The 27,233-nt window shown below is 41.6% G+C and overlaps 2 protein-coding genes across 2 annotated transcripts; both read left to right on the plus strand.

Annotated features, from left to right (window-relative positions):
• Positions 1 to 7,698: 7,698 nt before the first annotated feature.
• LOC124125779 (ependymin-related protein 1-like) lies at positions 7,699 to 10,838 on the plus strand. Its single transcript, XM_046489140.2, has 6 exons — positions 7,699 to 7,887; positions 8,003 to 8,113; positions 8,335 to 8,416; positions 9,634 to 9,801; positions 10,413 to 10,513; positions 10,693 to 10,838. The coding sequence occupies exons 1-6, from the start codon at positions 7,747 to 7,749 to the stop codon at positions 10,729 to 10,731; spliced, it is 642 nt and encodes a 213-aa protein (XP_046345096.2). The 5' UTR covers positions 7,699 to 7,746; the 3' UTR covers positions 10,732 to 10,838.
• Positions 10,839 to 18,644: 7,806 nt separating this feature from the next.
• LOC124125777 lies at positions 18,645 to 26,113 on the plus strand. The gene is made up of 6 exons (XM_046489138.2): positions 18,645 to 18,856; positions 20,582 to 20,692; positions 20,964 to 21,045; positions 22,624 to 22,791; positions 25,531 to 25,631; positions 25,985 to 26,113. The coding sequence occupies exons 1-6, from the start codon at positions 18,716 to 18,718 to the stop codon at positions 26,021 to 26,023; spliced, it is 642 nt and encodes a 213-aa protein (XP_046345094.1). The 5' UTR covers positions 18,645 to 18,715; the 3' UTR covers positions 26,024 to 26,113.
• The last annotated feature ends 1,120 nt before the right edge of the window (positions 26,114 to 27,233 follow it).

The following is a 27,233-nucleotide window of genomic DNA, read 5'->3' on the forward strand; positions in this document are numbered from 1 at the left end:
TGATTTTAGAGAACACCAGGCGATATATAGGCCAGCATGACAGTGAGGTGAGGTGAAAAGGGGTTTAACGTCGCGTCCAAGATTATTGCACTTATATAGCGACGTGCATGTACGTGTGTGTATTTGTATGGCTGCTTGTACTAGTCCGGACTGATGCCGATTTATAGTGCTAGCTCACTGAGTTACTATGCCGCAGTTTAACATGAATATCACACTCTGACACAGTATACTGACTCCGAGCCGACCAGTCCTTGTTTTAGCCCCTTAATGCCAAGCGCCAGACAGGGTAACAACAAGTACCATCTTTTAACGTCTTTTGGTATGACGCGGTCGGGGATCGAAACCCCGGACCTTCCGCTCTCCGGGCGGACGCTCTACCACTAGACCACGGAGGCGGTCAGCATGATAGTGACTGTCAGTTCACCACTTTCCTCATCAACTGGAGCGTTCGACACGGGAATGTTGACACGGGGACTGGCTTGTAGAAAGGAAAAGTGGGCTTCGGAACTTGCATTGAAGGAGAACTTGGAATGTTCCGAGGTGGATATTTTCCTCATCAACTGGAGCGTTCGACACGGGAATGTTGACACGAGGACTGGCTTGTAGAAAGGAAAAGTGGGCTTTGGAACTTGCATTGAAGGAGAACTTGGAATGTTCCGAGGTGGATAATATCCTCATCAACTGGAGCGTTCGACACGGGAATGTTGACACAGGGAATGGCTTGTAGAAAGGAAAAGTGGGCTTCGGAACTTGCATTGAAGGAGAACTTGGAATGTTCCGAGGTGGATATTTTCCTCATCAACTGGAGCGTTCGACACGGGAATGTTGACACAGGGAATGGCTTGTAGAAAGGAAAAGTGGGCTTCGGAACTTGCATTGAAGGAGAACTTGGAATGTTCCGAGGTGGATATTTTCCTCATCAACTGGAGCGTTCGACACGGGAATGTTGACACAGGGAATGGCTTGTAGAAAGGAAAAGTCGGCTTCGGAACTTGCATTGAAGGAGAACTTGGAATGTTCCGAGGTGGATATTTTCCTCATCAACTGGAGCGTTCGACACGGGAATGTTGACACAGGGAATGGCTTGTAGAAAGGAAAAGTGGGCTTCGGAACTTGCATTGAAGGAGAACTTGGAATGTTCCGAGGTGGATATTTTCCTCATCAACTGGAGCGTTTGACACGGGAATGTTGACACAGGGAATGGCTTGTAGAAAGGAAAAGTGGGCTTCGGAACTTGCATTGAAGGAGAACTTGGAATGTTCCGAGGTGGATATTTTCCTCATCAACTGGAGCGTTCGACACGGGAATGTTGACACAGGGAATGGCTTGTAGAAAGGAAAAGTGGGCTTCGGAACTTGCATTGAAGGAGAACTTGGAATGTTCCGAGGTGGATATTTTCCTCATCAACTGGAGCGTTCGACACGGGAATGTTGACACGAGGACTGGCTTGTAGAAAGGAAAAGTGGGCTTCGGAACTTGCATTGAAGGAGAACTTGGAATGTTCCGAGGTGGATATTTTCCTCATCAACTGGAGCGTTCGACACGGGAATGTTGACACAGGGAATGGCTTGTAGTAAGGAAAAGTGGGCTTCGGATCTTGCATTGAAGGAGAACTTGGAATGTTCCGAGGTGGATATTTTCCTCATCAACTGGAGCGTTTGACACGGGAATGTTGACACAGGGAATGGCTTGTAGAAAGGAAAAGTGGGCTTCGGAACTTGCATTGAAGGAGAACTTGGAATGTTCCGAGGTGGATATTTTCCTCATCAACTGGAGCGTTTGACACGGGAATGTTGACACAGGGAATGGCTTGTAGAAAGGAAAAGTGGGCTTCGGAACTTGCATTGAAGGAGAACTTGGAATGTTCCGAGGTGGATATTTTCCTCATCAACTGGAGCGTTCGACACGGGAATGTTGACACAGGGAATGGCTTGTAGAAAGGAAAAGTGGGCTTCGGAACTTGCATTGAAGGAGAACTTGAAATGTTCCGAGGTGGATATTTTCCACCTCGCTAATGAGTTACAATTAGAAGATCCATTCGAAGCACTGGGGTTGTTTCAGTTTAGCACAATTTAAAGACGGTGAACATATCAATATTTACATGGGTAGTAATGGCGGGTGTTATCTTACCTCCATTAAAAAAATTCCAACACAAAATCCAATGCCAATGTTGTTCTTTCAGCATGAAATGTTCATAACTGTTGTTTATGCGGCTTGATCAATGTATTTAATACACATATTTATCAATTATGTCCCCCGGGTTCTTCGGGGAAATGCGCTACATGATAATTTATGGGCTCCGTTCTCCATGACCGATCGGAAGCTATTACCCATTGCAATGTTAGATTGGCAGTCATATGTAGAGGCACATGTTTTCTTTCAACTGTGACTATTTTAAAAATGGATGTTTACCCATCTATTGTTGTGATCTAATTAGTATTTATTTATTTATTACGAAGTCGATAGGTGGTATGGATGTCAAGCGACATATCACTGTCAAATATGTCAAACACGAACCATGTAAACGTGTCTGACATGCCAATAGTAGTTATTATTTTATCTCAGAAGATGGTAGGTTACTAATTCAAACAAATATGTAGCAAATCAGACAGGAACGGATTAATAATTTTAGTTTACACTTAACTGATAAATATGATTATTGTCTTCAATAGTCGTGTGTTCCAATAGTGACATCGTCGTTAATTACTACGTTCTTGCTATGCTGAGTAAATAACTCATTAGGACCCGTGAAGATTCCGGGGTAGTAGAATAGGTCTTCAGCAACCCATGCTTGCAGTAAAAGGTGACTATGCTTGTCGTAAAAGGCGACTAACGGGATCGGGTGGTCAGGCTCGCTGACTTTGTTGATACATGTCATCGATCCCAATTGCGTGGATCGATGCTCATGATATTAATCACTTAATTGTCTGGTCCAGACTCGATTATTTAAAGACCGCCGTCATATAGCTGGAATATTGCTGAGTGCGGCGTTAAACAGCAAACCAACCAACCAAATAACTCATTTTGTTATTAAATGAAAGTTTGGGAAATTATCCATTCAGCCTGTGTTGAATATTATGAAACACAACGTGTAATGCTTTCACCAAATCGGATTTATGACTCACATATTGATTTAGTAACTGCTCCAGAAAAGATAAATTCCAAACAGGAACAATTGATTGTTCTATATCCTGGACACCATCAACTGATAAACACACATATATGAGTGGTAGGGATAAACTCTAGTTATGTCATATCTGTTGGCAGGGGCTTATTGTGAACAATCTTTTGTCAGGTAATCTGAGTGACAGAATGGAGCTACCACTATTTATACGCAAAAGTTGGGCAATGTAAACACCAAAGGCTGCTGTTGCAGGAAAATTGATCGATATAAAAGGAAAGTTGATAAGTCATCCCCCGTTGTCATACTGCAGTGTGGAGTATTTTGTCACACTGGATCCTTATGCATAGATGAGGATGTCTCACTGATCTCTCATATTTCTAGTTCATGTTAGTACATCAGTGGAAAGATATTGGATATCATTGATATACCTGAAGCTCATGTTAAACTTATTGGCCAAAACGTTGTTTTAACTTCGCCAATACGCCAAAACAGATGAGGCGGTCTCACTGTTCTCTCTTGTTTCTAGTTCATGTGGGTAAATCACTGACAGGTAAGGGGCGGTCGGGTGGCCTAGTGGTTAAAGCGTTCGCTCGTCACGCCGAAGACCCGGGTTCGAATCCCGACATGGGTACAATGTGTGAAGCCCATTTCTGGTGTCCCCCGCCGTGATATTGCTGGAATATTGCTAAAAGCGGCGTAAAACCAAACTCACTCTCTCACTCACTGACAGGTAAGTGGCTATTTGATTGTTATTGACGATCTCAGATCATCGATATACCTGAAGTTTAAGTTAAACGTCTTGGCCAAATTAACTTGTTTTGATTTTGCAAATTGGAACAGAAATTCCTATTCATATGCATTAAGAAACAGATCAGCAAGAAGGGGAGCGCAATTGGTGTCCATGGGGATGCCTACTTGTTGCCAAAATGTCTTACCCACAAATTTTACATAGATGTTATCAATTTCACACATTGTTTTCTCAGTAAACTTCAAATGGTATTTGTTTTCATTTTTACCGCCCCCTGTTTGTCTGTCCGTCCGTTCGTTCGTCGATCCGTCCGTCCGTCTGTAATCGTTTTCTTCCGGAACTTTTTTCTCTAAAAATGTAAAGGTATTCTTTCATGAAACTTTGCACACACAAATACCAGGTTGTCAACTAGTGCCTTTTCTATTTAGGAATTTTAAATTATTTTATTTTTTCAGTTTTCATAGCAACAAGTTTGACTTATACTCTGTTCACAGTGGTGTGTCTGTCCGGACCATATCTCAAAAAACTCTAAATAGGTATTTTTTTATGACACTTTGACCACACAAAGACCAGGTTGTCAATTGGTGCCTTTTGCTATGCAGGAGTTTTTAGAGTTTTGATTTGTTCCGTTTCCACGGCGAAAAGTTTGACTTTCACTCTGATCATCCAGATGTGTATTTGGTATAGAAATACACAGTTCCCAATACCATAGTACTATTTTGATAGCTCAATAACCACTCTTGATTACGGAAAGAGAGATTAGTTAGACATTTTCTCATCAAGTTGGACTTCCTGTAACAGTCAGATGATGTGTTCTTTCTAATGTTTCGCTGCCGGGGGGATTTGTCATCTTCTGATGACCCTTGTTAACAAATTGACCTGAATCTCTGGCGATAGATATGTAAATGTATCTATGGTCACCACGCTTGGTGAAAAAAGCACCATGGATCAAGAAATGAAGTTTTTCCTTAAGTTTATCATGTGGTATAACGGCGTACAAAGTTGAAAAATCAAATTTTCTGACAGAATTTCACTTGGTTCCATTCTGAGATTTTAAAAGGTGAAGCAAAATTAATATCCTTTTTGTTTTTCAAAACCCACATGGTATTAATTCCACTTGTCTCAAATACTTTCTGTGAATATGAAGAAAGTCCTTCCTTGATTGCATTATGGATTTCTGATTTCTAAGGTGATTTATTGAAATTATTCTCTAATAGTGTTGGAAAAATTGCCTTTTCCTTGGTGACTTTAATGTTAATGTTCATTTTGACATATTTAACATGTTTAACATGAATACCCCGCTCATACATAGTATACTGACTCCGAGCCGACCAGTCCTTGTTTTAGCCCCTTCATGCCGAGCGCCAGACAGGGTAACAGCAAGTACCATATTTTAACGTCTTTTTGTATGACGCGGCGGGGAATCGAACCCCGGACCTTCCGTTCTCCTGGCGGACGCTCTACCACAAGACCACGGAGGCGGTCCCTTCATCTCAGATGTTCATGAAGAAGAACTACACATATCCGACCATTTTCTTATCAACATGGTCTGGACGTTGGACAGCAAATGAAAACAGAAAGTTGAGGCAATTTGTCGAAATACAAAAGCAATCAACAGTGATCATTTCTGAACGGATCTTCTGGAGTCTAGCATTTTGGGTGGTCCACCAACTGATGTCATTGAGCCGTCAGAACTGTATACTGACTGATCTTCTGGACCATCATGTTGTTTGTTGTTTAACGCCACACTCAGCAATATTCCAGCTATATGACGGCGGCTTGTAAATAATCGAGTCTGGACCAGACAATCCTGTGATTGACATCATAAGCATCGATCCACGCAGTTGGGATACGATGGCATGCGTACACCAAGTCAGCGAGCCTGACCACCCGATCTCGTTAGTCGCCTCTTACGACAAGCATAGTCGCCTTTTAAGGCAAGCATGGATTGCTGAAGACCTATTCTACCCAGGATCTTCACAGGTCTCTAAAAAGAAAGTTGGTATTTGAATGAGTTCTGACTGGTATGATGAATGAGTTATATTGGCTTAACGTTGTGTCGTCAAGCCGAACATTATTGGCGTAAATTACGACTAGCGATATCTACAGAAGTGCCAGAAACACTCTCAACAAAGTGCTTCGTAAGGTCAAGTCTGAGTCATGTCAGAAGAAGATATTGACATAAAATCCTCAACGGTGCCATTCGACCCTGAGTACGTTGCAGTAAAGAAGACCCAAAATTGCCCGAACATGAGTGCAAAAGGGATATTTTCAACTCTTTCATTGAATACTTTAACAGTAAGGTGGAAAACAGACGAGAGAGTTTTCTCCATCTGTTTAGGGTGTTCAACCAGTTCTTGCTGCAGATATGGTTGCACCTTCAGGAGAAGTGAGATTTGAGCCTTTTATATAGTTAGTGAACCTGACAGTGCAAACATAACAAGATACGCACCATGTCTTCTTGACCCAGTGCTAACTTAATTGATGTTGGACTATTGGGATTTTATGTCAGTGATCTGATATAGTTCAATAACAATCAAATAGATAATTCCCTTCCACTGATTACCCACATGAACTAGAAATAAAGGAGACCAGTGAGACCGCCTCATCTGTTTCATATTTAGATCTATGCATAAAGATTCGGAGTGACAAAACACTCTCCACAAGACTGTATGACAAGAGGGATGACTTCAACTTTCCAATAGTCAACTTTCCTTTCATGCTGAGCAATATTCCAGCAGCTCCATCCTTTGGTGTTTACATGTCACAACCTTTCAGATGCAATCGGACATGCTCTTTTAACCAAGATTTCAAACTGCGTCAAACGACTTCTGCTCAGAAGTTGTTTGATCGGGGTAACAGCATTCAAGGCCTTAGTAAAGCTTTGAAAAAGTTTTGTGGTAGGCATGTGGAGGACATCTCAAAATTTGACGCATCGGTGACAAAAATTATGTCCGATGCAATTCCCTATTGTGACTTGTACTATACCGTATGTAGGTGAACAGTTGACTTGCCTTTGCAGGTGTTTATGACGGGCGCCACCGATGGGGCAGGATACGCTCACCTTTTCACGAACAACTGGTGTCACCCTCTTTGACAGTGAGGGGCGGTCGGGTAGCCTAGTGGTTAAAGCGTTCGCTCGTCACGCCAAAGACCCGGGTTCGATTCCCGAAATGGGTACAATGTGTGAAGCCCATTTCTGGTGTCCCCCGCCGTGATATTGCTGGAATATTGCTAAAAGCGGCGTAAAACCATACTCACTCACTCACTCACTCTTTGACATTGATTCATAAACATATGCTCATGATATAGTCGGAATCGTACTGTTGGCTCTGCTTTGTACAGAGATTTATACCGAATATATAAAGGGTTATGTCTCTCTATTTATGTTTACACGTTGCCGTTTAGTATGTTACTTTTCTCGTTTGCATCAAGTGAGTTAATGTTAATGTACATGTACACTGCAAGACCTACACATTACCAAATGACCTGGCTACCAACGTACCTGTGTCAAGGATTTCACACTGTTTATCGTGGGATATGACAATATTGGAATAATGCACACATGTAGTGAAACAATCGTCAGAAGTCATTATTGTTTAGATGTAGGACATCAGGGATTAGAGTGAAAGGTCCAACATCTCCAGAAATGAGGCTCCAGGGAAATGGCGGACAAACTTTTCTGTCAATAGAAACTGACACAATGTCATGTTCTAGCGATAGGGGTCAATTATAATAACATATGACCTGGCTAGCAACGTTGTAAGTGCATATTTTTCACAATCCTTATCACTGTTCGGGGTTGACACGTAGGGTATATATAAATGCGACCTATGCACGCTCGCGTACAACTCCAAAGTAAGTCATTGTCACCATGTTGTTTGTCAGTATTGCTGTCGTGCTCGTTCCCGCTGTTCTGGGCGCTTATATCTGCTGTCCCCCTCGCCAGTGGGAGGGCATGGAGGCCCGGGTGATTGGCACGGGGCAAAAAGGAGGAACGCTACAAATATCAGAGGTAGTTACATTGTTCTGATGCTAATTCATCAATAAGCACTGCCCGTATGAATAACACTATATTTTTTTTGCTGTTATGTGTGTTGGTATTTTGTGAGAAAATTGTCTTCTTCCAGGCTGAAGTTAAAGTGCACTTTGATGCCACCAACAAGAGAATGGCCTTTGACGAAAAGTTAACAATAGACGGGTCTACTGCCAATTTCAAGATCATCCAGCTGTGGGATAAGGTACGTTGTTTTCCTGCAGTCATTTTCATAAGTTAATATACAGCTTAACATGAAATAGTAATATGTGATCCAAAAAGGTTGATAAGCACATACACAGTTAAATAATATATATAGATGCGTATGTATGTGAATGTATAGATTCTGTTGGAGTGCACCAGTCGCCTGTGTTGAGATGATACAGTGGATATATCATCCATAATATCATATGTTATACTGTGAAGATGGTGGAGTACATGATCCAGCAGAGTGGGACGTGTCTTCGTAAACACCTCACCGGTCCGTTCCCTGATGGTTGTATCCCGGGTAAGTTGATCTATTTGTAGAGCATATGTTAGTCGCCAAAAAACACCAGATATTACACAGTGATATAATCACAAAGCAAACTGTTGGTCGCCAGTAAACACCAGATATTAAACCGTCATATATCCACAAGGCAAACTGTTGGTCGCCAGTAAACACCAGATATTACACAGTCATATATCCACAAGGCAAACTGTTGGTCGCCAGTAAACACCAGATATTATACAGTGATGTATCCACAAGGCAAACTGTTGGTCGTCAGCAAACACCAGATGTAACACAGTGATATATCCACAAGGCAAACTGTTGGTCGTCAGCAAACACCAGATGTAACACAGTGATATATCCACAAGGCAAACTGTTGGTCCTCAGCAAACACCAGATGTAACACAGTGGTTTTATCCATGAGGCAAACTGATGGTCGTCATTCACACTAGATATAACAAAGGCAAACAGGTGGTCGTCAATGAACACAAATTATTACACAGTGATATAACCACAAAACAGACTATGGGTCGTCAGTAACCACCATGGACCAGACTCAGTGACAAGCAAGTGACGTCATTACAAACACACGGACGTCATAATGCATGGGCTTGCGATGACGGTGACTGGTTAGTGATACAACTAATGTTTATAACGAGTTATGACCTTAAATGAATGTTTTAAGGTAGGCAGGTCAGTCGACTTGTATCGGTTTGCCATTATTAGATACCTGAAATGTATGACGAGGTATGTCCATCGTTTCCACCAGCAGGTGACTATTGTGTCTCTTTTACTCTTTTCAAACGTTTGAGTCAGCTGTCGAAACGTGTAACACGGACAGTTTCATGTGAAATAACAATGTCACACAAAGCATATGAATTTGTACACGCAATGAAACTGAAAAAAACCCATTTGATGCGTAGTTGCTGTCATTGTAATTAACTTAACATTAAGGGTGGTGGGGTAGCTTAGTGGTTGAAGCGTTCACTCGTCACACCGTTGACCCGGGATCTATTTTCACATGGGACAATGTGTGAAGCCCATTTCTGATGTTCCGATCATGATATTTCTGGATTATTGCAAAGAGCGGCGTAAAACAATACTCACTCACATACTCTTAAATCATCGCAGGGCATCACAAGAACTATGGATAAAGCCAATCGTCACACTGTTCCTACGTAGTCGCATATATCATGGCAATTCTTCAACAATTGAAAGGCTTGTTATGTTCACAGACACCGCTACCTTGTCTGGACCACATTTCGAGGGCTCAGTTAAAAACAAGGTCACCTACAACTCCTACCGCATGGCCAACGCTGCCAAAGGCTTCACCGTCAATGTGGACATGACGTCAGACACGTGTGAACCAATCAGACAGGAGACATACGGGTTAATTGGACGTGGTAACAAACGATAATATGTCACAGTTAATATGTACACAAGTTTGAATTTATAGAATAAATTATTTCTAATAATTTTATGGTAGGTCAGTAAGAAACCGATTATGGTCACGTGATAGAATGGAATTATAGCAGGAAACGATTGGAGAATTTAGGGGGGGGGGGGGGGGTTATGGTCACTTGTTTGGCTTCCTCTTCTTCTTTATATGTTGTCGATTTGCCGGCTGGATTTTGATTTAGGCACTCGTTAGTATCGGGATGGGTAAAGCGGTGTAGAGGAAACAAAAGTTATAATCCGGGAGGAATTGGATTAACGGCAAGGATCATATAATTCCTTCATCTAACTGTTACTCGTGAATGAAGTATGAAAAACGGGTATCGTGTGGAAGGGTGTAGGATATAGTTGTTGCGGGGGCGTTGTGGTGTGGCGAGCGGGTACACTGGCAACGTCACATCTTTAAAATGTCTGCTGCGGAACACAACAGGAAGCGGTAAGCGTAGTATTTTACCAGATTTACCAAACTTAACATGCAGTGTACAGGGACATGGATGTAAGAAATGTACAGGTACAAACATGTGCGATACACATCGTAACAATTAAACCAATTTTTCAGAATATTCCCTTATCTCAACCCGTTACTACGACATCGTCGACGGCATCAAAAACGATACAGTCTTCAACGTTCCCGCCGCCTGCAATAACTCCTACTTCATGGTAATTACGACCAAGTTTTATTCAATGAAGTCATCAGTGCTCATTTCTTTCTGAGCGTTGATCATGACGTTCAGCACATTACATTGATCTTGTGCGAGTTTGTGTGCTTTAACTAGGATTTCAGTTGTACCTTGTCTTATGACATAAGCTATGACACAAGAGATGCTTCTGATTTCCAGGGCGGCCCCGCTTCAAACATTGGATCCATCTTCGGCTGAGGAATGATTTCACCATACTGATGTCAACCTCCAAACCCAAACACAGTTTCAAACGTAAATGTACTTCAACTAAAATAAAGTACACATACACAACCATTGAACCATTATGCTAGGCTTTTCCTTTCTTTCATTCTGTTAAAGGTTATTTTCCGTGAAACAAATAAATATTCTTTTGACAATGAGGCCTTTATGCCAGTCGTGATTTGAAATTATCTGTGAACGTTTAATAATAATAACAATAAGAAGAAGAAGAAGAAGAAGAAGAAGAAGAAGAAGAAGAAGTGCCACATTCAATCCACCAAGTAGTTGGTCACGGCGATACATGATACAGAAAAGATAGAAGTGAAACTCGAGAAATATTGATATACTCTTTTAAAAAGAAGGTAAATTTCCAAATTTATAAGAGATTTAGTTTCTTGAAATAGTTATATGATAATGATGAACGAATTGGGAACACATTACAACCGGTAGTTCAATGACAGTAGATGTTATGACTGCCAACGATCTTGAAGGAAGAGTGAGTGAGTAGGTTGGGTTATACGCCGCTTTTAACAGTATTCCAGTTATACCACGGCGTGTCAGCTTAATGTGGGAGGAAAGCCCGAAGTGATGCAGGTCTCAGACGTTTACCACTTCTGTGAAACCCACGAGCACGGGTATGGTGCTGACAAACCTAGAAACATAATCGGGGCGAACCGGGATTCGAACCCACAATCATAGGTTTCTGGCGTGCCTAAGGGACGCAACTCTGCACAGCGAATCGCGTTGCCTTAGACGACTGGGCCACCCGTGCCCCCCTTGGAGGAAGAGAGGAGTAACATGCGAAATCTCACAATTGACGTTTTTGGAACAGTAGTGCGTAATACTGCCACGATTTGTACGATTCCGACTATATCCTCAGCATGTGTTCATGAATCACTATCAAACAGTGATGATACCAGGTGTTCGTGAAAAGCTGGTTGTATCCTGACCCGTCGGTGGCACCCGTCACAAACACATGCAAAGTCAAGTGAAATGTTCACCTGAAAAACAATGTAACATGGTACAAATCAAAATAGGGAATTGTATCCGACATCATTTTTGTCACAGATGCGTCAAATTTGGAAATGTCCTCCACATGTATACCATAAAACTTTTGAAAGCTATACTGAGCCCTTGAATGTTGTAATCCTTGATCAAACAACTTCTGAGCAAGAGTTGCATGACGCTCTTTGAAATCCTGGTAGACGGGGCACGTTCGATTGTACCTCAAATGTTGTGAAAAGGCTGGAGCTGCTAGAATATTGCTCGAAAATTGACTACTGGATAGCTTAGTGAGTGAGTGTGATCACGGAGGATACATTAGAAATAGGCTTCACGTTTTGTACCAATGTGAGCAATCGAACCCGAGGCTTAGGCGTGACGAGCGAACGCTTTAACCACTAGGCTACCTCAAGGCAAATTGAAAGATGAATGTTTACTATTGGAAAGTTGAAGTCAACCCTCTAGTCATACAGTCTTGTGGCGATTTTTTTGTCACTCCTAATCTTTATGCATAGATATAAATATGAAATAGATGTATTGGTCTCACTGGTGTCTTTTATTTCTAGTTCAGGTGGTTGAATATGGGGAAGGACATTGGCTGTTTATTTACAATTCACATGTAATTAATCCCACTTGTCTCAAATACTTTCTGTGAATATAAAGAAAGTCCTTCCTTGATTGCATTCAGGATTATGTTTAATCTTTGAAACTGCGATTGGGTGGTACATTTGCTGGACCCAGTAATATATCTCCCTTTGTACGGATTATTATGAAGCTGTGAAATCCAGTACAAAAAGGAATGGACATGTCTTCAGGTTTTAGAGTCGAGTCAAAAGTTGATAGTACTGATGCATTGGTTTTTCAGGTTTCATCCTCAGTTAATAGTGGCATTATTTGATAAGTCACTTAAGTTTTTTTATCAAACAATTAAAGTAGTGATGCTTACATATACTCAACAACAAAAGTTCCTGTGACACCAATATTTAAGTGTAATTTTTCAAACAAGTCAAGTTTGGTTTTCAATATTGTAGTACATGTATGGAATCAAGTCACAAAAACGCAACTGCTACAAGAAAAGCATGCATTCCATGCAAAAGTTGACTTTTATGCAAGTCCCATGCATTTCACTACCCAAGAATGGGTATAAAAACATGTGCGTTGACGGGATTCTATATGCATTGTTTAGCATCGTGCTGACAACAACCACTGAGAAAAACATCAAAATTACGCAATTATGCAACATTACGAAATGCCACGCCTGTCCGAAAATGAGCGTCTGCGAGCCATTGGTAGCAGGATCGAGTCAACGTGATGTTGCAAGACAATTTAACGTCCACAGAAACACCATTTGGGGTTTATGGCAACGTCGGCAACAGACGAATGCAGTCAGAGACCATCCTCGGAGTGGCAGGCCACGCGTAACCAATAATGGATTCGAACAACACACCTACGAAATCGATTCCAGCCAGCAACAGTGACTGCAAGAAGCATCACTGGCCTTCGACGAATATCTTCACAAACCGTACGTCGTCGCCTCAGATGTGCAGAGATTGTCGCCAAGAGACCCGCCAGACGTCCCATTTTGACAGGAAACCACCGACAAGCACGTCTACAGTGGTGCAGACAGCGCCTACGCTGGACGGCCATGCAGTGGGGACAAGTTCTATTCACTGACGAGTCTCGTTTTCACCTCAGCCACAGCGATGGACGGATTCGAGTGTACCGACGTCGAGGTGAACGTTCCGTCAATCATTGTGTCATGGAAGAAGATCGGTTCGGGGGCGGCAGCGTTATGGCATGGGGTGGGATTACAGCAAGACAGAGGACCCGTTTGATAGTGGTAGAGGGAAATTTCAATGGACAGCGCTACCGCGACGAGATCATCGGCCCTGTTTATCTACCGTTTTTGCGTCGTCATGGCCCAGGCATTACCTTTCAACATGACAACGTCCGGCCTCATATTGCTCGACTTGTTCAGGATTCTCTTCAACAAACCAACGTGAATGTCATCCCCTGGCCGGCTCGCTCCCCTGATCTCTCATCAATAGAGCACATGTGGGATGAGATGGATCGGCACCTTCGACGTCAACCACGTGTTCGACAGACACTCCAGGAACATCGAAACATGCTCCAGCAGATATGGACAGATATCCCACAGGATATGTGCGACGCCTGGTTCATTCCATGAAACGAAGATTTGTTGCTTGCATCGCAACCAGAGGTGGACACACACGCTTTAGATTTGTAAATTGACATGTAGGCATGTTCATGTTTTTTTTATGAAATCACGCATTTTCTGAAGTCAGTATGGCAAATTAAACCATTTGAACACAGGAGTCTTTTTATCTGTTGCAAACCGAAATTGTTTCAGATTTGGTTAAAAACATAACTTTGCATTAAATCTTATTCAATGTCACAGGAACTTTTGTTGTTCAGTATATAATGGTTGTTATATGAGGCCTTGTCAGTGGGAACAACTTCGAACTTTTCATGTAGGGCAGGGGCGGTCGGGTAGCCTAGTGGTTAAAGCGTTAGCTCGTCACGCCGAAGACACGGGTTCGATTCCCGACATGGGTACAATGTGTGAAGCCCATTTCTGGTGTCCCCCGCCGTGATATTGCTGGAATATTGCTTAAAGCGGCGTAAAACCACACTCACTCACTCACTCACGTAGGGTAGCCAGACTTTAAATGGCAGCTGGGTGGGACAGAATTGGTGTATTTCAATTCTGTTTCCCTTTTTTCAGTTTGTTCTTCTACCAATGACAACAACACACACTGATTTAACTCACTCTGAGTGACAATCAAAAGGTTCCTTTTCTCTTTGGGTTAATCTTTCGCTTCGACAGCATCCATACTAATTTTAAAGTTGTGAGGATGCTCGCGATATTTTGGTTCACATTTGAATAACTAACGAAGGTTGGTATTGTCAACAATAGAGAAGTCAGCTGTAATTAAATGACCAATATGTTGGTAGCTGTATGGCGAGTGGAATTTACATAATGAACTGCAATTTTCACGTTCTGGAACACGTTCCTATAATAGAACAACTTGGATGAAATTGTGTTCGTACAGGATAATGAAACTGTTGGTGGATCCTGAAATTTGAAATATTGTTGGGCACTTGGGGAAACTGATCTGAGAATGTTACCTAAATGTGAGGCATCGTTCCCTTGTTATCAAATTTGGAGGAATTAAACCATTTGATAACACAGTTTCTATATTACGCGTATAACACCCGGTGTCAATGGTTGAAAGCCTATTGTATATATTGTATACTACCTTTACGTTCTCCCCATTGTAACCATAATGTATATTTGCGTATGGGCCAGAGGCCTTCTTGCAATAAATATTCTTTGACTTTCACTATCGGTCGTCTATAGCTAGGGTATGGTATCGGAGTTACGATCGTCGTAGCGCAAGGTTGAATCCATGGCGTTAGTACGTTTCTTATATCAACCATGTAATGTCTAAAGCTGCTAGATAATAATCTTAAGTCGGATAACTAACAATTTCTTCAATGAACTGATTCATAATTGATAGGGCCTCGCCCATGTATGCAGTGGAACAATCATATCGCCTACGGTTCGTGATAAAACATATATACTCACCGACAAAGGAAACGCTAATGTCATACATGTTGGTTAATATGTGACGAATTACTCATATTCAAGAGATATTAGATTGGTTCGACGCACAAACGAACTTTCTGGTTTGTTGTGTGAATCGACGCTTATGAACGTATCAAATGTGACGTAATAGATCCATGATGCACCATTTGTCTCGTGCGGGATTAGCATGTGAAGTCTGGAAAATCCGTGCAGCATAAAGATACTGTGGTAACACTTGACTTGGTTGTTAGTTTTGTCACCAAGTGGTACAGATCTTATCAACGTACATACTTGAGTTCTCTACATGTTTCCATGGTTCGCGTTTCATTTGGAGGTGAGTTTCAGATAACGGCCTTGTCGAAATCAGGTCGAAATCAGGTTACACTTGATGACCTGCATGGCAATAAAAACAATTTGTTCCTATCAATGTAGAAGCCCGAAAAAGTTTTTCATTGGGAAACAATTATGTTCGTAGACAATGCCTCAAAATACGATTTAGCATTAAGGCAACACCAAGTAGGCCATTTCTTCCTCTGTTGAACGTGCTCAAATTGTAAAAGGGAATTACCTTTATTTCCTATGGTAGTGTACATGTACCTTATTTCTTTTGAAGTGCATTTACGTTTGAAAATGTGTTTGGGTTTGGAGGTTGATAGTTTGGTAAAGGATTTATTTCTGGGCAGGGAGCAATGCAATTTTTGCATTTGTTTGTTGTTTGAAGCCGCATACCCGTGTTCCGGAATACCTAAGCTGTATGACGGCGGTCTGTAAATAATCAAATCTGGACCAGACAACCCAGTGACTGATAACATGAGCATCGATCTAGGCAACTGAGATCCGATGACATGCATCAATCAAGTCAGCAAGTCTGATCACTCGATCCTATTAGTAGATTTTTACGAGCAGAATTGATGTGTGAGAGAGTGAGTACGTTTTCACACGTTACATATTACAGCAATAACACTGCCGGAGACACCACAGATGAGTTCCACAGATTTAACCCATGTGAGGAATCGAACCCGGATCTTCGGCGTGGCGAGCAAACGCTACTAGGCTACCATACGCCCTGACATTTAAACATTTACTGCTGCTGAGGAATGACATCATCATACTGATGTCATCCTTATAACCAAAGCACATTTTCAAACGTAAATGTGCTTCAGAACAAAGAAAGTACACATGCAGGGCCATGGTGCTTTTATACGTGGGTAATGTCTTCTGTCAATTGGTCTAAATTCTGTAAAAGAGTATTTTCCGAGAAACAAATAATTAATTTGGTGAGGCCTTTATGCTAATTATGATTTGAGGTCTTATCTGTTAAGGCTTCTGTTTCTAAATACCATAGCGTATACGTATGATAAAAACGATTTAGCGTATGTCCTCGCAAAACTTCCGGTCGTCGTAGTAGTCGATTAACTTTTACATTTCTACTTTTCTGAATTGACTTTATGGATCCAGTTGAAATTGTGCGTGGATGTTTGTTGCCATGCGTAGGTTTAAATTTGTTCAAAGCATCAAAAATGAAGTTCAATATGGCCGCTGTTAGTGATACCTCAGTGTATAACTCAGTAGTCACGAAAACAAAATCATTCAGTGAATAATAGCAATTTTCTTTTTGTTCGAAATATGTCCCTACGTTTGGCAATGTGTCGTTTAATGATGTGTCCGCAACATACAGGAAACAATACATAATTCACATCCGGCCATTTCTACATGATTCTAGATGAGTGTGGCCTCCATGTCGAGGCCATAAACTATCAAGTTAAGGGGGGCACGGGTGGCCCAGTCGTCTAAGGCACCGCGATTCGCTGTGCAGAGTTGCGTCCCTTGGGCACGCCAGAAACCTATGATTGTGGGTTCGAATCCCGGTTCACCCCGATTATGTTTCTAGGTTTGTCAGCACCATGCCCGTGCTCATGGGTTTCACCGAAGTGGTAAACGTCTGAGACCTGCATCACTTCGGGCTTTCCTCCTACATCAAGCTGACACACCGCGATATAACTGGGATATGTTAAAAGCGGCGTTAAACCAAACTCACTCACACTCACTCACTATCCAGTGAAGTGGTAAATAATCTGGAATTCGCTGTGCAGCGTTGCGTCCCTCAGTCGTGCAATGATCCTATGTACGTGGGTTTGAATCCCAAATTCGCCACGATTATAACAGTAACAAACCCGTGCTCCTTGGTCTCAACAGAGTGGTAAACGTCTTCAGCCTGAGGCGTTTAAGCGTGTTTTGTACACGTTTTGTGAGCGGAAGGCGCTAACGGTAGGGAGGGTATGTTACCCTGTTCGCGGACACATGGTGTTGTCGCTGATTTTCAGTGATCCATACATGTAATTTTCAAAGCTATTTTGCTTTTACGTCCCGTGGAATCTGTTTCGTTGGATAATTGAGACTAGTTTCTGGCGTTGTAATATATTTCCTTATTCAGCTGGCGCAACGTAGTGCAACTGGGCTGATTATGCGTCAATCAACAGTGTGCATGAGGGGCAACAGTAAATAAACGGTGTCCGTTATTATCGTGAAAGCGCCATGGGCAGGAGGAATTCTGAAACCAGATACGTCACTTATGTCAAAGATTATGTCATAATAACGGTTAGAAAAAAAGTCGTTTAGTTGACACCACGTATGTCGCAACTATTGATTTCTAGTAGTCATTCACTTCTTTAAGAAAATTCCTGTAATCTTTGGTCAATCTTGTAAATAACATGGCGTATCTCTTCGAGTGCTGTGACACAGCATGTGTTTTCCCGAGACATTATTTGAACTGTAACAAATATTATAAAATTTCTCAAACAACATCGCAGCCTGAACGGTGTAAGGAGTTAACTCCACCCCTAAAATCTGACCCTACTGCACCGTCTGACCCCAACACTGAATATGGTGGGATTTAGGAATTACGTTTTTAATCCTCCATTCAGTCATTTTTCAGAAATACTCGAAACGTCATACACGTTACTAAATGACCTGGCTAGCAACGTACCAGTATCGCCAAGTTCATGGATTTCACAAAGTTTATCACAGAACAGTTATAAAGGAGGACAGTGTATACAGGTTGTGAAACAGTCGTCAGTAGACAACATTATTGGTTAGAAGCATGACATCAGGGTTGTTGTGAAAGGTCTAAATACTCCAGAGATGAGACTCTAAGAAGATAGCGGACAACTTGTCTATCAATAGAAACTAACACATGTTCTTGAGCTAAGGGTCAATTATAATAACATATGACCTGGCTAGCAACGTAGCAAGTTCACATATTTCACAATCCTTATCACTGATTGGGGTCGACACGTAGGGTATATTTAATGCGACCCATGTACGCCAGCTCCAAAGTAAGTCATCGCCATCATGTTGTTTGTGAGTCTTGCTGTTGTGCTCGTTCCCGCTGTTCTGGGCGCTAATATCTGCTGTACCCCTCGCCAGTGGGAGGGCGTGGAGGCCCAGGTGATTGGCACGGTGAAAAACGGAGGAACGCCACTAATATCAGAGGTATTTACATTTTCTTACGTTACTCCATCCATGAAAGTTCTCAGTTAAAGTGTAACAATTGCTGTCGCTTATATTTGACTCACTTTGGGTAAATTACTTGAAGCAGTTGTATTGATAATAGGAGCTTTATGCGCTAACGTTAATGATTACAAAAACTGCGTTACGCTTGGAATTGACATTGGCTCATGATGTGTCCATGGTCACGTACATTTCCGTTGTCCCTAATGCAATGTTCCACAAAATAAAATTGTGCAGGATAATATGTCTGCCAACCAGAGCCAATCCAATCAGGTTGTTGTCAAGTTCGAACATATATCTGCTATTTTAAACAATTATCTGTGTCAGCTGCACGGCAATGTCGAGATAATCATCGTTGGAAATGTGTTTACAATATACGTAAACTTGACGTTACAGTGGTGCAAAGACGTGTATAGATACACGCCTTTGAGTGGTAATAATGTTCTGCTGACATATTTACCGTCAAAATAGAGTGAGTGAGTGAGTATGTTTTTACGCCGCTTTTAGCAATATTCCAGCAATATCACGGCGGGGGACACCAGAAATGGGCTTCACACATTGTACCCATGTCGGGAATCGAACCCGGGTCTTCGGTGTGACGAGCGAACGCTTTAACCACTAGGCTACCCGACCGCCCACCGTCAAAATAGAAGGTGTGTTACATAAAGCATCACGAGGAATGTTGTCTATTGAGTTGTGAGAGTTCTAGTTGGTCAAAGTTATTTTTGAAGGGATATTTAAGGATGTAACCATACAGCTGGTATAATGTGCCACAACCCTTGCTTCGCTTGTATACACAAGCTGTATGAGAGCATCTGATGCACACCAGTTTTCGGCGATTCGTACACTTTTATCATGAATATCAAAATAAAAAAATTTCCAATGTTATTTACGATTTGTATTATTTATTTATGTCATATTTGGAAAGTCTTTGAGAATCTGGACGTGTACAACATAGATGCCACTAGACCACGTGTTCGAACTGACATCTTGTGTCTGTTCAGGGTCATTATGTCTGTGGTAATGTATTAACATACATGTCACGTAAAGTTCATGCATTTTATACTTAATTAAAGTTTCATTTTTTGCTGAAATTATCTTTTCAAAAGTGGTACAAATTAAATCTTAACTTAAATTTAATCTTAATTAAATGTTAATAAATATATATTGTACCCTGTGTATTTCTAGCCCACAACTTTCAGCTTTATAAATATCACTCATTGGGGAATTATATGTTTATATTCTTTTTGAAACATCACCAACAAATCATCAAGTTTTTAAATTAACGCAGCAATTTCAAAATGCAAATGTCAGCTATATACTACCAATGATCTGAATATTTCGTCTTCGTCTTTATAGTTTTGTAGTGTATGTAATTGAAATTACATCAAGAAAACATGCACATTAATGAAACGATTTAGAGACATAATGTACTGTGCGATTTCACGTAAATTACGACCTGAATATTGGGCTATTGGTTTAGCAGAATGATATGCTGATAAGTGTTGTATGGTTTAGCAACATGATATGTTGATATTTGTTGTATGATGTGCTAATATTTTGGATTTAGTCTCGTCAGGTATATCTTAAATGTTTTCAAAAACAAGCAATATATATTTCTAAAAAATGCAAAGCCAGTTTTACCCTTTAAGTAATACTGATACTTAAATTTTTGCTTTTATTTGTAAGAAAATTGTCTTCTTTCAGACAGAAATTAATGTGCACTTTGATGCCACCAACAAGAGACTGGCCTTTGACGAAAAGGTCACGGCAAATGGATACACTGTCAATGTCAAGGTCATCCAGCTGTGGGATAAGGTGGGTTCTTTTCCTCTAGTCATTTTCACAAATTAATTTTTAAAGACATCTTTACATGACACCTTAATATGTAATGCTGTAGATTGATAAACACATAAAAGGTTAAATAATAATAATAATATTATTATTATTATTATTTGTAAATGCGTACAAAGATGTATTGTCTAAACGCCTATATAAACATATTCTGTTGGAGTGAACTAATCAACTGTGTTGAGAAGTTACAGTGGACACGACCTGACTCAATATCTTATATCATTATACTTTGAAGCTGACGGAGTATGTGATCCAGCAGACAGGGACGTGTACTCGCAAACACCTCAGCGGCCCGTTCCCTGGCGGTTGTATACCGGGTAAGTTGATCTTCATGTAGATCATATCTTGGTCCCCAAAAAACACCAGATATTACACAGTGAAGTATCCATAATGCAAACTGATGGTCGCCAGTAAACACCAGATATTACACAGTGAAGTATCCATAATGCAAACTGATGGTCGCCAGTAAACACCAGATATTACACAGTGAAGTATCCATAATGCAAACTGATGGTCGCCAGTAAATACCAGATATTACACAGTCATATATCCACAAGGCAAACCGTTGGTCCTCAGTAAATACCAGATATTACACAGTGATGTATCCACAAGGCAAACTGTTGGTCGCCAGTAAACACCAGATATTACACAGTGAAGTATCCATAATGCAAACTGATGGTCGCCAGTAAACACCAGATATTACACAGTGAAGTATCAACAAGGCAAACAGATGGTCGTCAGTAAATACCAGATATTACACAGTGAAGTATCCATAATGCAAACTGATGGTCGCCAGTAAACACCAGATATTACACAGTGAAGTATCAACAAGGCAAACAGATGGTCATCAGTAAATACCAGATATTACACAGTGAAGTATCCATAATGCAAACAGATGGTCGTCAGTAAATACCAGATATTACACAGTGAAGTATCCATAATGCAAACTGATGGTCGCCAGTAAACACCAGATATTACACAGTGAAGTATCAACAAGGCAAACAGATGGTCGTCAGTAAACACCAGATATTACACAGTGATGTATCCACAAGGCAAACAGATGGTCGTCATGGGATCACTTACCATCATGTACCAGACAGTGAAATACGAACAATTGTGACGTGACATGCAAGTGACGTCACAACCAGCAGACGGATGTTTTAAGGTCAGCAGGCCAGTCGTCTTGTATCTGTTTGCTTTCATTAGATAGATGAATTTTATGACGAGGTATGTCCATTTCTCCACCATCAGGTGACTATTATGTCTATTTTACTTTTTTTAAATTTTTGTGTGAGTTTAAGAAACGTACAACACGGACAGTTTCACGTAATTAAAAAGTCAAGAGAAGCATGTCAATGTGTACATCCAAAAACTGGAAAAAAACATTTGATCAATAGTTGCTGTTATCGTAATGAACAGAACATTAAGGGTAGTGGGGTAGCTTAGTAGTTAAAGCGTTCGCTCGTCACGCGGAAAACTCGGGTTCGATTCCTTATATGTGTACAATGTGTGAAGCCAGTTTCTGGTGTTCCAGGGGCGGTCGGGTAGCCTAGTGGTTAAAGCGTTCGCTCGTCATGCCGAAGACCCGGGTTCGATTCCCGACATGGGCACAATGTGTGAAGCCCATTTCTGGTGTCCCCCCGCCGTGATATTGCTGGAATATTGCTAAACGCGGCGTAAAACCATACTCACTCACTCACTCTTGTGTTCCCGTCGTGATATCGCTGGAATATTGCTAAAAGCGGCGTAAAACCACACTCACTCACTAATGAACCATTTTAGGGCTCACAAGAACTGTGGATAAGACCCATCGTCACACTGTTCCCACCTAGTCTCTTGTATCATGGCTATGTCTTCAACGATTGGGAGTCATAGTCGGCTTGTTATGTTCACAGACACCGCTACCTTGATTGGGTCGCATTTCGAGGGCTCTGTTAAAAACAAGGTCACCTACAACTCCTACCGCATCGTCGACACTGCCAAAGGCGTTACCGCCATTGTGGACATGACGTCAGACACGTGTGAGCCAATCAGACAGGAGACGTACGGAAAAACTGGAAATGGTAACAAACGAATATATGTCACAGTTAACATGCACACAAGATTATATTAAAACATAAAGTACTTCCTATCATTTTATAGTAAGTCAGTAAAAAACCACTTATGGTCACGTGATAGAGAGGAATTATGGTGAGAAATGATGAGAGAATTATAATGCAGAAATATTGGAGAATTATTTAGGGTTGCGGTTGGGGAGGGGCAGTTATGGCCAGATGTTTAGCTTCTTTTTATTATTATTATATTGTCAATTTGACCGTTGGATTTTTTTGGGCACATGGTAATATTGGGATGGCTTAACAAGTGTGGAGGAAACAAAAGTTATCATCCGGGAGAAATTGTATTTACGCCAAATGGTCATATAATTCCTATAGTAATGTATAACTCGTAATTGAAGTATGGGAAACGATTATGGGGTGTAAGGGTGAAGGACAATATTGTAAAATTCCGGTTACCCTGGTAGGATAGCGTTGCAAAGGTACCCTAGCAGAGCCGTGTTTTAGCGGTGCGGGTACCCTGGTAGGATAGTGTTGCAAAGGTACCCTAGCAGTGCCGTGTTTTAGCGGTGCAGGTACCCTGGTAGGAAAGTGTTGCAAAGGTACCCTAGCAGAGCCGTGTTTTAGCGGTGCGGGTACCCTGGTAGGATAGCGTTGCAAAGGTACCCTAGCAGAGCCGTGTTTTAGCGGTGCGGGTACCCTGGTAGGATAGTGTTGCAAAGGTACCCTAGCAGAGCCGTGTTTTAGCGGTGCAGGTACCCTGGTAGGAAAGCGTTTCAAAGGTACCCTAGTAGAGTAATGTTGCAGCGGTACGGCTACCCTGGTAAGGTCACAACTTCAAATATCTTCTGCGGGACTATACTCTTTAAAAGTAGGGGAGCATAAATAATAAATATTGATGCCAAATATAAAAACAAAATGATAATTGTTGACGACAAAATGTTTTGCAAGAACATTAATGTCTGTAAAACTTAACACCAAAACACATCTTATAGTTTGCACATGTCTCACGCAGTAGCGCCACGCACGTGCGTAATTCCTGATTTTGACTCTTTCACGGAAGGAACCTCTGTGAACCATTATTTCTGTCAATCGTATTGATTCTGCTATTCATACAGTTGTGGTTTACTGGAATTCATTCACTGTTTGTGTATTAACTAGCGATGTGGCGTCTGCAACACGAGGAGCTTCTAAGGACTCTTGGTTTGCTGGAAACTGGCAGAAGTCAGCGAGCAGTGGCCAATACGTTCAATGTCTTTGATCAGCTGACAATGCAACACGTACCCATAAAAGCAAAATGTTGACGATATACCTCGTCCAGGGCGCCCCATGTCAACGACAAGAGTGCATGATCAAATCTACGAGATCGAGCTCCAACAGGGAATCCAGGTGCCGCAAACTTTCATCAGGCTATTGGAGTACGAGTTACGGGTCAGAGGATTAGAGAACGTCTACATGCAGCACGTCTCCATGCTCAGCGGCCACCTGTTGTTCCTCCTCTTATAAAACGTCATATTGCCAACAGACGTCAGTGGTTACACAATCATCGCTGGTCACATGTCATGTTTTTAGATGAGTGAGTGAGTGAGTTGGGTTTAACGCCGCTTTTAACAACATTCCAGTTATATCACGGCTTGTCAGCTTAATGTGGGAAGAAAGACCGAAGTGATGAAGGTCTTAGACGTTTACCACTTCGGTGAAACCCACGAGCACGGGTATGGTGCTGACAAACCTAGAAACATAATCGGGGCGAACCGGGATTCGAATCCACAATCATAGGTTTCTGGCGTGCCCAAGGGACGCCACTCTGCACAGCGAATCACTGCGCCACCCGTGCCCGATGTTTTGAGATGACTCAAGTTTCACTTTGCACTTCCCTGATGAACTGGTCGTGTCTGGCGAAGTCGAAATGAGGGTCAAGATAATGTCAACCTGAGACCACATTACAGATTTGGCGGTGGATCGGTCATGGTGTGGGAAAGCAGCAACATGACTGAGCAAACCCCACTCCTTATTGTGCAAGGAAGGGTCACTGGACAGTACTCTCGGTACAACATACTGGCTGGACAACCCGTTGTCCCGTTTGCAAGGCGTGTGGGTCAACATTTTGTCTTTCAGGACGACAACTCCCATGCTCACTGGCATGAATCGTCAATGCACACCTTCAGCAGCACAATATCCAGCAGTACAATATCGGCCGGCAATGAGCCCAGACCATTCCCCCATTGAACACGTCTGGAACGTGATAGGAACACGTGTGTGTTAGCGTCACAGACCGCCGACCACGTTGGATGAACATGGTCAGGCGCTGCAAGAGGAGTGGGGCAGACTCCTCAGTTCGTCCTAGGGAGACTTATATGCAGTATGCCTCGTCGATTGAATGAGTGTTTGTCAAATCGTGGCGATATAACGCACTACTGATCCAAAAACGTCAATTCTGAAATGTTTCAGTTGGCGGTCAGAATTTTTGGTGCCATACTTCACTAGCGTTTGTAATGTGTTTCCAACATGTTCATTATTTGCATACAACTTTTACTAGAAACTAAATCTCTTACACATCTGGAAGTTTATCCTTCTGTTTTTCTTCTTTTGGACATTTAAAGTCATTTCCGAATGTCCTCTACTCTTTTTGAAGAGAATATTTTTAAACATTAACTTTATATGACGTGTACTAGGGAACTGATATTATAAATGTCCTTGTAAATAATATATGTGAAACCACTCGTAACAATTAAACCTATGTTTCAGACTATTACCTTATCTCAAACCGTTACTACGACATCAGCGGCGGCATCAAAAACGCTACAGTCTTCAACGTTCCCCCCGCATGCAACAACGCCCCATTCGTGGTAATTACGAACAAAGTTTAATCAATGTAGTCAACGTTGCCAATTTCTTTCTGAGTGTTGATCATGACGTTCAGCACATTACATTGATCTTGTGCGAGTTTGTGTGCTTTAAATAGGATTTCAGTTATACCTGTTATTATGACATAAGCTATGACATAAGAGATGCTTCGGATTTCAATGTTCCACCAGCCCGCAACAACGGCGTCACATTAAAACAGTATATTGGAAAAAAACGTCTGGGCACAATCAAAGCATCTGGCTAAATATCATCTCTTCTCGGGCATGACCCTTCATGTAATATTTTCCCCATACATTCGACTCATCATTGAGTCCATTATTTCTATATATTTCAGGGCAGCCCCGCTGGACACGCTGGATCATTCTTCGGCTGAGAAAAGACTTAACCACACTGATGTCAACCTACAAACCCATTTTTGAACGTAAATGTACTCCAGAAGAAATAAAGTACAGATACACTACCATTATGCTTAGGTGATTTCTTCTATCAATTGATTCACATTCTATAAAAGATTATTTTCCGAGTTTTATTATTTTATGAATTTGGTGAGGCCTTTATGATAGGGAATATCGGTTGAAATGGTACAGGCAATGGTTAACGTGTGACAGAAGCACACCGGGACCGAGTGGCCAATATGTTCCTGGTGTGGAGATCCGCTCTGTCACTTGCACATAGGCAGGAAGTCGGACGGTGATACTTCATCGTCGACGTGGTCGTTGGTGAGGCGGCGGTCATAGCTGGAGCCACGATCAGCCGTACAATCCGTCTGCTTCTGACAATGATTTGAGCACATCTCCCTGACTGATGATGTTGTTGCTTTTAAAAGTGTTTAAGAGGTCGCCTTCTGCCTGAGCAATTTCAGCTGACCTGTCCCTCTTTTGGACTCATGAATGTGTGCAGGGTACACATATCTATTGCGAGTTTGGTATTCAAGGAATATTCTATTGATATAATTTCATTTTTATCTCTGGCTGCTCAGTTTATATACGTTCGAGTAGCTGTCCATATCTCAGAAATAGAGTTAGTTTGGCCTTCGCTATTGCATCTCTTGGCTTTAGGAGATCTACAACAGATTGCGGATCTAACTGCGATTCTTATTTTAACCGATCCCAGGCTGGGGCATGGTCTTGACATTTTAGTAGCTATTGAGCATTGGATTCAGGTTGATTGCAAGATGGACAAACCTTGTCATAGTGCTTTTTATAACCGAGTCTGAGGCGTGAGATGGCAATTACATGTTTCCTTTCATTTGAGTATGAGTATTGCTTTTGGTGGATCTTACTTGCGTCCCACTGGGATTGCCATCTTTGGGCTATGGAGGCTTTGATTGTGCTTTTCAATTCTAGTTTACTTAAGGGAATGGGCTGTATCTCTGCTTAGTTGGTCACTCTATAACTTAACATCAGCCATGCTTCCTATTCACAAGATTTTCATGACTTCACATCATTACATCATACCATCATTCTTGGTTTAGACTTTCTCAAGTCACACCATGTCAATCACACCTGGCCTTGGGGCACTCCAACTTCAAGGAGCCTAATGTCTCCTCCAAAGCGCCAAAGGTAGATCATGAACGCGGTCTC

This window comes from Haliotis rufescens, unplaced genomic scaffold (genome assembly GCF_023055435.1).
Source record: "Haliotis rufescens isolate VD_foot unplaced genomic scaffold, xgHalRufe1.0.p SCAF_11, whole genome shotgun sequence".
Taxonomy (NCBI): domain Eukaryota; kingdom Metazoa; phylum Mollusca; class Gastropoda; order Lepetellida; family Haliotidae; genus Haliotis; species Haliotis rufescens.

What these genes read in the sequence shown, in the direction of transcription:
- LOC124125779 (XM_046489140.2), top strand. Translation starts at nt 7,747, where the DNA reads ATGTTGTTTGTCAGTATTGCTGTCGTGCTCGTTCCCGCTGTTCTGGGC. An exon ending in GAACGCTACAAATATCAGAG is followed by an intron (nt 7,888 to 8,002) that starts GTAGTTACATTG and finishes GTCTTCTTCCAG; the next exon opens with GCTGAAGTTAAAGTGCACTT. An exon ending in GCAATAACTCCTACTTCATG is followed by an intron (nt 10,514 to 10,692) that starts GTAATTACGACC and finishes TCTGATTTCCAG; the next exon opens with GGCGGCCCCGCTTCAAACAT.
- LOC124125777 (XM_046489138.2), top strand. Translation starts at nt 18,716, where the DNA reads ATGTTGTTTGTGAGTCTTGCTGTTGTGCTCGTTCCCGCTGTTCTGGGC. An exon ending in TCATCCAGCTGTGGGATAAG is followed by an intron (nt 20,693 to 20,963) that starts GTGGGTTCTTTT and finishes TATACTTTGAAG; the next exon opens with CTGACGGAGTATGTGATCCA. An exon ending in GTACGGAAAAACTGGAAATG is followed by an intron (nt 22,792 to 25,530) that starts GTAACAAACGAA and finishes CCTATGTTTCAG; the next exon opens with ACTATTACCTTATCTCAAAC.